At 34.2% G+C, this 11,678-nt stretch overlaps 1 protein-coding gene across 2 annotated transcripts in view; it reads left to right on the top strand.

Moving 5' to 3' along the window:
• Positions 1 to 2,254: 2,254 nt before the first annotated feature.
• LOC108751288 (glucose dehydrogenase [FAD, quinone]) overlaps positions 2,255 to 11,678 on the top strand; it is a 30,758-nt gene continuing 21,334 nt past the window's right edge. For both annotated transcript variants that reach the window (XM_018491384.1, XM_018491381.1), the window contains exons 1-2: positions 2,255 to 2,381; positions 6,318 to 6,523. In XM_018491384.1, the coding sequence (XP_018346886.1) occupies positions 6,319 to 6,523 (205 nt within the window). In that variant the 5' untranslated portion in view covers positions 2,255 to 2,381; position 6,318. The remainder of the gene's footprint in view (positions 2,382 to 6,317; positions 6,524 to 11,678) is intronic.

The raw sequence follows: 11,678 nt of genomic DNA, 5'->3' as shown, positions 1-11,678 counted from the left end.
ATATTTTTTTATCATATACGATAATATGTCATATTGTTATTAACTCAGAAAGAGAGAAAAACAACAAATGTAAAATAATACTTCACTTATTTTATACATATATATATATATATCCAATTTAAAAATTTTTGTAATTCTATTTCTCACATACAGTGTCTTTTTGCATTTTTATCTATAGATTAAATTTTATAATTGTTTATAGATTAAATTCTTTCTGTTCCGTTAGATATATATTTCGTGATGTTATGACACATTCGCTGTTTTTATGCATACAATGTTTATTAAAAGTCATCATAAGTGATAACGAGCGATGAGAATTAATAGATATACTTTAGTAAATAATAGATATTATTGCGACTTAAGCATATTTAAAGAATCATTGTAAATTATCTCATTAATATAAATTCTAATTTTAGTTTTATATATTGTAAAAAATACAGAACATTTTTTAATGTTTATAAGAAACTGTAGAACTATGAAAATGTTAGTGGAATTATTATTTTTTTTTTTTTATTTTGATAAAGTGTGTTAATTTCACAGATCGGAAGTTACAGCACAACGCATAACTTTCGATTATGCACGACAACTAATGCTCGGACGATTCCGATGGCGCGTAACTTAATGTTATAGCTTAGGTCGTCGGACATAGATTCGTCCGACATAGCTAATTACTTTTTCTCCGTCTTCTGCAATTAGGCGGTTTCATAGCTGTCTTTATTGCAGAATTCAGTGAGATTCTAAGCTCTCAAGCGGACCATATATGATATTACATTGAAAAAAAAAATTGTTAATTTGACTGCGCTTATAGTTAGTACTGCGATTTTTTAATTCAAGTATTTGTGTATTTAGGTATATATGAGTTATGTCAACAAAATCTTGTAATTTTTAAAACAGTTATTTGTTTGAATTAATAAATATTTATTTGGCAGCCCATAATCGCCGTATTTAGTGGAATCAACTAATATTTTTTTAAATCAACAACTTTCTCAGTGTAGCAAAAACGTACAGTCAAAGTCGAAGCGCGAGAGCGAATCCTGCAGTTTTGCGTTTTTGCAGTATTCGAGTTTAAATAACGTGATGGTGGACTCGAGTGCTAAAAACAATTATAGATACCGTTACGATACAAAAAAAAATAATGTAAAAAAATAACCACATCTAATCAATCTATATCTGTGTTAAATTGCTTAGTTTCAAAGTAATATTCACATTATGTTGCTTACTAAGCAATTCAACTACATAAATCGATTGATTAGATGTGGTTATTTTTTGACATCACATTTATTGTGCATTTAATACGTGATTGAACCAAGTTTTTGCAATTACCTACATAAAATGAGTCCGTGACTTTTATGATTACTATCCAATTCAATGAAATGATATCTACATACTGAATTGATTAAGATTCATGGATACACATTAATTATAAATTTTATATGTCCCGTTCCTATTATATCGATATTATCGTGTTTAGACGATTGCATGGACACACTATATTTTACGATACTCGCAGTTTCACATATCACAAATATTTCATGCAGAATTCTGACGTGAAGATTGAATTATTCCACTGAATTCGTCGTATTGAAATAACAACCAAACTGCTGCAAAAAACGTACATCTATATAAGATAAAATCGCATTTAATGAAACGAGAAACGATTTACTTTATAAGCAGATAATCAATCTTCGCGTTTACATTATTTCATTTATCATTATACCTCACTTTTATTCATCGATTATAATACTTAATATTCCCTGCAGCATATAAACTTGAAAATGAAAATATCTAAGAGATGAGAATTTTTATCGTAAAGTACTTTATTTTAGATTTATTTCCAATATAATCTAACAATAAAACTTCAATCTCTGTTTATACGTTTTTAAGGAGATAATAAAAAGACGAACAATTTCAAATTTATACCGATATTAATTTTCTCAATTTCTGAAACTCCATCACCGGAATTTCCAAAATCGCATCACCGTTGCATTGTTAGGCTTTAAGCTGTATTACGCATCGTATTTCTTCGTGCAAAACTTCGAAGGTGCCGTCACGTATTATCAATCGTCTGTCATTTATTACCGAGACGTATCTCACTTCCAGTAAAAACAAAAATTACACGGGACTTTTCCTTTCCTTTACGTGCGGATTCATTGACGTGATCTATAGTGAGTGCCTTCGGCGGGGAATCGGACTGACAGAGAGTGGGAGATGAATTATAAAGTAGCGGTTCTACAGTGAGAGGTCTTACAGTTATATTTTGCCCGTTTGCTGCATCAAAACCGCGCGTTGCACGTGCGAGCTTTTACCGGGTCACGTGTTTACCGGAGTGCATCGACGAAAGATTCATCAAGAGGAGAGCTGTGCTCCCCAGCCAGTGTAACGTTAGTATTATTTGTTTGTTTGTTTTTTTTTTTTTTTTTTTGTAAAATATTTCACAAGTCAGAGTTAATCCGCGTTATTTTTTTTTCCTGACTTCTTTTCCCATTGATCCCAATTTGCCATTTTAATCCCCCTCGGCAACACCTGCGTTATCGCGATATCCAAATTGTATGACTGTTAACGCTCGAGAACTCATCCCGCTCTCGCAGAAAAAGGTTTCGGAGTACGAGGAGCTTATCGATTTGTGTCTGCGCTAACCGCGGACCCTATCGTGTTTTTTGCCTCTTTTTTTCCTCCCCCTCCCTCCTCTCGCTTTTTTGCACAATCTCGTGTTGTAGCTCGGTTGCAATAAATCATACGCGCATTCGCCATATATGTTCAACAGTTTGATGTGTGTACATTATAAATGGTGGACATAAAACGCGATCCCATTCGTGTCATTCGTGATTCACGTGACCCGGGGGGGATTTCGACGTTACGAAATTAGCGCATGTTAATTAACATCGGCACGATTTTCGCGGAGGTGGTGGTCCCTCGCATCGGCGGAAGGAGTAATATGCGATTCTCGTACGGCGCACGAACGACAAATTATGTAAATTGATCGCGATAATCATTGCGCTTAGATCGCGACGACTCTTTGTGGGCCCCGTATTTCGTTTCTCCGGGCGCAAATGCACGCGCGTAATGGTACAGAAAGGCAGTAGTGTTAATTAGGGATGAATTAATTAACACGCTCGGTTAATTACAATGCTATTAACTATTCCCGTTAATTAAAGGGAATATTTATTTATGTTAAACGCCGTGCTCCTCCGCTGCGTGCGTGTCGCCGCGGACGAAAGCTTATGGTAATTAACCGAGCGACATAGATTGCGCGTCTAAAAAAAAAAAAAAAAAAAAACAAGGAATCCAATCATCGATGGGTCTTAAATTCGATCGCGAAATATTGGATTAATATATTATACATTAATACGGCAGATTCCTTCGCTTAAGGTTAAACGATGTAAGTATAGGTTTCCACTCGGCAGGTATTTCCTTCGCGTCAAGTTTCTCGGAGGCGGAAAAGTGAGTTTACGCGACAGTTTCGATAAAAGTCCCTGACTCCGATTAACTTGCAACGGATATGAACATTAACTGCCTCTGAAAAAAACTAGAAATCGTGCGAAATGTCGTAGTGACAGGCAGCTAGTAAACGCCAATTAAATATGATTTTGTACGATAGTTGGAATTGCGGGCTCACGTGCCGTCATGCGACGCGTAAATCGTGGCTTTACGTGGTTTCGCGTTATTGCGCTTCCATGCATTGATCTGTTAAGTGTACCAAATATCGCAATCAATTTACGATCACACTCTCGCCGTCGTCTCTTTTTACAATCGACAGATACATATACATGACGGGGGATAAATGTAACAATAACATTTAGAACAGCAATCATGATAGAGACATTCTGCATTCTGCTACATATATTCCGATCTCTCAACTTTATCTCACTTTAATGTAGTATATACAATAGAATAGATTGCTAGGATTACGGGCATGCATTTTACGGGCAAACTATTAAAAGAATATCAAAACCGCATATCAATATACACAAAAATCATATTAATTAGAATACGACGCAACATTCGGTTATTATTGCACGTCTAGACTTGAATTCTCTCATGAGTTTGATTGGAAGGAAGTTTCGAAATTCTAGATAAAGAAAAATTTTTACACAAAAGATTGATTTCAGAAATGATTTTGAAAAAGAAATAAATTAACAATTTGAATACTAAAACAATGAAACGGAATCTCTTGATCCGCTGTATTTGAATTTATTCAAAAAGACATGATGCATCCAGAGAAAGGTTTCTTCGATTCAAAGAAATGTTTCTTTGTTAAAGAAAAAATTTTTTTGATTTGAGCATCATTTTTTTTAATTTAAACATTATTTTCTGAAATTAAAATAAAAGAATTTATTTGATTTAACAAAATTATGTTCAAATCAAAGAAAATTTTTCTTTAACTGTATAGCAAAGGAACATTTCTTTGAATTAAAGAAATCTTTCTCCGTGTATGTTTGCCTCTTTTTGTTGTTCTTTGAAATGGTCGCGTTCAACAGACTCAACTGTTGCGAAACAAATCCGTAAGCGCTCGCTGCTATTGGTGTATTCTTCTAAATCATCCAATAGCAGCGAGCGTTATGAAGTCTGCTGAACGCAACCATTATTTATATACGCCTCAGTTTAATCACGACTTTCACACGTGCTTGAGCGTTCGATCCGTTACGTGAATAGCGGATTTACCTAAGCATTTGTCATGTAAGTAAAAAGTTTCGTTATTATCATCAAAATTGTTATTTCTAATTTATTTATAGGGTAACTGTCTCTATTAATGTGCTTTTTAGCCAATTTGCTTATTACTGAATTAATTATTAAATATTGTAGCTTTAATTTTATCTGCTTGCAATCAAATTTTCAACTACTTCTTTTTCTTATAATATTTCTTTAATCTAAAAAATGTTAATACTTTACAATGTTTTTGACAAAAAATAAAAAATAAAAAACATGTTTTTGATCCTATTATTGAGTCGTCCAAGTGGCGATGGCCCTGTTAATGTGCCCCCAATTTGGGTGTCTATCCACATTTGACTCATTTTAACATATAGTTATTAAAACAGGTAATAAATTTAAGCTAATTGTTTAAGTTAATATTACATAAATCATTATTTCAATTATATTTATTTTAATGTACGCTCATATAACATAACATTCTCAGCTCCAAGACACATTAATGAAGGAATGGATTCACATAAATCTCTCATATCTGTCGAAAAATATTTAAAATACTTTAATACTCAAAAAATAAAATATTATCTTCGGTATCGTATGCATTAATAATTTATATAACTTAAAAAAAAATATTTTTTCTTATTTATTCGTGCTAGTTTTCTTTATGACTTATCAAAATACAAAAGCACTAATAGGGACAATTTAAGCAATTATGACAGTTACCCTATTCTCTCATTTAATTTGGAAATTCACTTAGCATGCGCTTGGATAATACGCTATTAAAAATTTATAAAATTATAAAATTTAATGTAGTATTAAATTATACAAGCTTCCGTTACATAATTTTAATTTCATGACATTACATTAAATTTAATGTGTTTGCAACTGAAAAGTATATTTGTGTACATGTACATGACATTTTAAGTACTCTTCATAAAATTTTATATTAATTTGCAAGAAATTTAATGGATATATTCATTACATTTAAGGTTTATTGTTTTTAAATTTAGTTTTCAGTTATCTCATAACTACAAGTTTCGGTTACATATATTACTTAAATTCAAAACATTTAACTGTATGTATATTTTTGTAAAATATCTTGCACAATACTAATCTCGTCACAGATTATTTTCTCTTAATGTCGCGTTTTATATGACGACTATATTCAATATTGAGCCGTTTTCTTTATTTTGATTCTTTTGATGTAAAGAAAAGGATCAGAACCGTCTATAATTTGTTGTATTATATTAATAAATAAAATTCATTTACACGCGTTTATCTTGACTCTTATTGGCACTATTATTTACTGATATATTCTGAATTATCAGTTAATAAAAACAATAGCAAAATAATCTTTTTTGTGATGCTTTCATGTCATGAAAGACGATTTTGCTTACATATAACTTTAGCTATAGGTACAGATCTGAAAATAATTTTGTTGGATCATCAAAATAAATACGTAGAATCCTCAAGCTAGCAGCTCCTCAAAACTTTTGCAGCTTATCATGTTTGAGAGATTCCTCTCAGAAATTATTTTAATAGTTCAACAAAATTACTTTCAGATCTCATCCAGCTAAACTTTTAGATGCTTCTTCTCGTTTGTTCTATTTAATAATATAATACAATTATCGTTCAGCTGCAGATACTCTAATGATAATTATTGTTCGCAGAATGTCGTCGTTCGATATGTCAGTCGGTCCAACATGCCCGATATCAGGACCGAGCCTTGCCCAAGGTTGTCCGGGAGCACAATATTTGATATTTATGACGATATTGGATATGCTTATACGATCCCAGGAGAAGGTGTCTCAAACGTGCGAGCGTGTAAAGCCAAAAATTCTGCCTGAGTACCAATACGATTTCATCGTCATCGGCGGTGAGTAAACAGATTTTAATTTGTTGATTAACTTCAAAGCGTGCACGTTATCAAAGTGCAGGAATTAATAAATGAAAATTTTTTTCTATATTCATTCATCTTACATTGTCGCGAGATTTTTTTGCGCTATCACAAATTACCTACTAAAAACGACGCCGTCAAACAGAAAAGCATTTATCATTTTTTAAACCTTCTAAAATATTTTTAAATACACAATTTGAATTTGTGCCAATTTTCAGTACTTTTACTTTTACAATTTTTTACTCTTAGTATTCACAATCGAATTAATATAAAAACGGATCCGTGGAAGAATCGAACAAAAAAAATCATTTTTTATTTTTTAAACTTTTTGAAATATTTTAAAGTACAAAGAATAAATATGTGCTAATTCTTAATATTATTATTTTTAGAATTATTCTCAATACGTAATAGTAATCACGATTGAATTACTGTAAAAATGACGCTGGGTGACAAATCGAACGAAAGTTAATTTTTATTTTTTTTTTTTAAAGATTTTAAAATATTTTCAAAAATAAAATATAAATTTGTGCCTAAAACTGTTATTTTTTAGAATTACTGTCAGTAGGAATAATATTCTCAGCAAGAATAAATTGCGACTTTAATATCGTAAAACTTGAAAAACGAGATCTCAGTCTTTAATCATGCAGTCTTTCAGAATGCTGATATATGTCGATGTCGAGTTCATTTGTCATGCAGTCAGCTATCGTGCGATTCTCTAATTGCTTGTATCAGTATGCGTTTTTTTTAATGAAGCTATTGCTTAGAAACTGTTGTTGCACAAAACGATAGCAGAAACCATTAGCCATTTAATTAAGAATAAAAGTGTAATTACTATTTGCTACGTTGAAAGGAAGAGTAAAGTAACGAGTCGAGGAAAGTAAAGGCCGGTGATTTTCAAATAGATAAGTGAAATTGATCGACATAATTGGAATGTATCCTTGTGTGCTGTTTACGTACGCGTGCGATCGTCTAACCGGATTGAGTGTATCGAGCGCATGATAACAATCTAGTCGGCCTTATTAGAGTAATAAGCCAATATCTTGTGAAAATGTGCGAACAACAAATCATTTTACCGATCAGTATTGATCGTTATTTAAACGCAATTTCGCGAAAGGCTGCAGATTTCGATAAACAGACCAAAACGGCTCGGTCCACGGCACAACGGAAACTAGATGATGACGCGGCTCGTAAATACCGTTCATTACATGTGAAAGTCGGCGAACCGCAGATTGAAAATAATAAATTAATGCACAACCTTCAAAGAGACACAGATGACGGCTACACGCGTCGAACATATCGAAACATCGTAACCTATTTATCTTTTTTCTTTCTTTTTTTCTACATAATGGAAATCTAAACATAGGAAGTAAAAGAAAATGTATAATCTATAAATGATGGAGCGTTAATAACGCAAGCAAATGTATACGCGGTGATTATTCGCAGTACTCACATATTACTATTGCTCTATATATCTAGCAAATAGAACTTTGATAATATTACACAATAATACAATATAAACGGATATAATCGCACGCATCACGCGATGGTTCAGTCGGCACATAATATTTGCACCAATATAACATAATTGTATTAATGAAATATTTGTCGGGGATACATAATTCATCGAGAGAATGAAAAACAACTGATGTTTCGCTTGTAAATTTAACGACGCTGACACACATTAGAGGAACAATTCCTAGCGCATTCACATATACGGAGTGTTGTGTGTGTGTGTGTGCTTATAAAGATGAGATCAAACTTATACTGTGTTAATAAAGTCCAGTAATTGAAAAAAATTCATATACATATGTTCAAAATGCTTTATTAACTTTCAAAGATTCGCGAGTAGATTCGCGAGCTTGTTCCTATAACTATCGTTAAACGAAATCGCTGAGTCAGAAACAAGTATAACTGTCAGTTATTGTTTATACTATATATCTTGATTTAAAATACTTATATATGTTTCATAAATAATTACAACAGTTTTTTGAAATTTCTCTCCTCTGCAAAAATGCAAACTTTCATTCGTCAAATTAATGACTGTCGAATTCTTTCGAATGTTCCTACTGTATTATTATAGAAATTATAGTAAAATTATTTTTAATATAATTTCTAAAGCTGATCTCTCTTTTTATATCAGTTTGTCACAAACCATTACTAATAAGAATACTTCTGCTTATAGATTTTTGAATCTTACAATTCTTTAATACATTATTTTTGCGTGGAAAGAACAACTAAAAATTTAATTCGAAACAGATCTGAAAATAATTTCGTTAAAATATAAAAATAATATGTAAAACGCTCCAATTGGTTGCTAGAATGTCAAAACTTCTTGGACATCATATTTTGAGCTTTCTAGATAACTTTTCTGAAGGTTTGATAAAATTATTTTCAGATCTAAATTTTTAGATACATCAACAAAAAAGTTGTTCTTTCCATGTGGACAAAAATTTATATTAATCTTTCTTTTATCCACCTAGTTCCATTAACATACTCTGTGTAAATCCAACGTATAAATTTGTGTCTTTTATGATTATTCTGTATATATACGTATTTTAAATACATATACGTATATATTTTTTAATAACTTGTCAAACTTTTTAATACACAAACGTTACTTGGCACTATCACAAATGTTACAGATGAACGAGTCTCTCACAGCTCAGGGATTAATTTTCTATACAATTAATACTTCACGTTGTAGCCTGTTATAACGGCAATAAACTCGAGAACTCGAGTATTTTCCCCGCTGGGGAGAACAAAGGATTAACAGTAAGTCTCTCGACGCGCGACGCGATATTCGTCGCGATTTTTCGACATTTACATCCGGCCGTGGAGTCTGGCAGACTCCAAGAAAAAAAAAAAGGGAGAGAAAGAAGAAGCACATAATTGAATATTTTAGTATGCGGTTGATAAAACCCGTCGTGTAAATCCCGTCCCGGAAATTTGTCGGTCGGGAGCGGACGATACCGAACTCGGGATCGAGCGATCGAAACTAATTTTCTTTGCTTCCCTTTCGGTGATTATTCCCGATAGGACTCCCGGGATATCCGGACGGGAAGATGGAATTTTTCAGTGACTCGACCGGTTATCCGGTCGCTGCATGGATGACCGCGCTTCGCCCACGATATCGACCGACTCTCTCTTGCTGGCCCGAATTTTCCGTCCCGCGAGAATCCTCGCTTACCCTGTAATATAAGTAAGAATACCGCGCTGCACCGCAGAAAAAGAAAACACGGACGTAAAAGATATAACGAACGTGAAAAGTCTCTTCAGTTCCCTCGACATTATTACGATTGCTGTACTTCTAATTAGAGACACGACACTAAGTCTGACACTGTGTAAGAATGTGATAGGTCTTCGCAAATAAACGTGTGTCACCTAAGAAACGAGCGGATACAGAAATAAACGTGCAGAAATGTACCTGTGTAGAATGATTAATCGTTACGGTCGGTGACCGCGAGTGTATTACCGCGTAAAGGTGAGATGAAAATATTAATAATACCGTCGCTGAGTAATTAGCGTGATGCTTATTAATTATTCCGTCAATGCCCGGTTGGAAGAAAGAAGTTCACGGAATAATTATAATGGCGCAATGCTCGAAGTAGAAGTTGGAGGGCGGTAAAAGGATCGAGTCGACTGGAAAGGAAAGAAAATGGGTTTTGTCATTATCATTAGAACTGGAGCGGTACGCTGTCGCGATAAAGTCTTCGCTGAATAAAATCCCGATATGAATAGCGCGGTGAGACGTAGTCTCTTATAATTGAAATAATTGCAAAGATGTCGCGATACATTTCGGTTAAAAATAAAAATTATGTTCAAAGCAAATCGACGGGAGATGCGAATAAGAAAAGAAAAAAATCTCGCATCCGAAGAACCGAGGCAAAAGCTTATTATTCCGCCAACAGTCGACGTAAAGAATGATGAAGGTGCACTTGTAACAATCCGGAAAATAAGCGCCCTTTATCGTTCCGAGGTCGTTCCTGAATGTGCAGAAGATGGATTAGAAAATCAAGATAAAAACTGGTTTGCGGAAGAAAGTGTGAAGTGAACAAAACGAATATACTATTAGTACGCCCCGGCTGTTTATGTGACCCGTGAAAACATAGTTTCATGTACAACGCAAGATCTAAATCCCCGAAAAATCCATTGTAATAACAAATGTTTTTCGCGCCACGTTTATTTCACATTCCCGTTGCAAAACGAATGGGGGGAGGGGCGGGGAAAAAATGTTGCGCTCGTTTTTCCGATGAGGAAACGAAAGAAATACGTATGAATAAATATATTCAACGTAACGCATTAGCAAATGAAATAATCACTATAAAACGTTTTACAACAATTTATGCTATAACCCTGCGTTCCGTAACCGGAATAATGAAAGAGCGGGAAATATATTTTCATGCGTAGCATCCGCAGTAACAGTAAACATACAATTTTCACGAATTGTTCGCGAAAATTTAACAAGCTATTAAAGCACTAATTAAAAAATAATTGGGAATAGTTCGGTTTAAACGAAACGCTCGACAAGATCAAATCCACGTGAGAAAAAGAGAAAACAAGACAAGATAAATAGTTAGATAGATAGAGAGAAAGAGAGAGAGAGAGAGAGAAAGGAGAGGAAAGGAGAGGGTACGGCGCGTTCGTCTCGCAGCGAATTTTGCCTCCGTCGAGTGAAATGGAAAAAAACACTATAAACCTTCCGGTGGCGTTTACATGTTTACCATGGCCAAACACAGTTATCACGAGTCGTCGCTCGTGGCCCATGGGTGGTAATTGTTATTTGTCGTTTACAGGAGCGCGCGCGGCGCGATCTCACCGGCGAAAATGCAATTCGACGCGCATGATCGTTCCTACATACCGCGTATCCCCCGCTCGGATGCGATATTAATACGGACCGTTATTTATTCGGTCACGAGGCGCGTGATTATTGCATCATTAATTTAATTACCGCCCTCGCGCCGCGCCGATCCCGTTCACTTCCTTTCTCTCTCTCTCTCTCTCTCTCTCTCTCCTGTGTCCCTTCTGTCGAAACCGCCTCGTCCGATGCGGACCGTCGCGTCATTACACCGACGAAGCTGTACGTTCCATTATTCCATACGTTCCCTGTTCCAGCCTGTCGGGACATATAAATCCT

Source organism: Trachymyrmex septentrionalis, unplaced genomic scaffold (assembly GCF_001594115.1).
Source record: "Trachymyrmex septentrionalis isolate Tsep2-gDNA-1 unplaced genomic scaffold, Tsep1.0 scaffold43, whole genome shotgun sequence".
NCBI classification, from domain to species: Eukaryota; Metazoa; Arthropoda; class Insecta; order Hymenoptera; family Formicidae; genus Trachymyrmex; species Trachymyrmex septentrionalis.
This window is presented reverse-complemented; position numbering and strand designations above follow the sequence as displayed.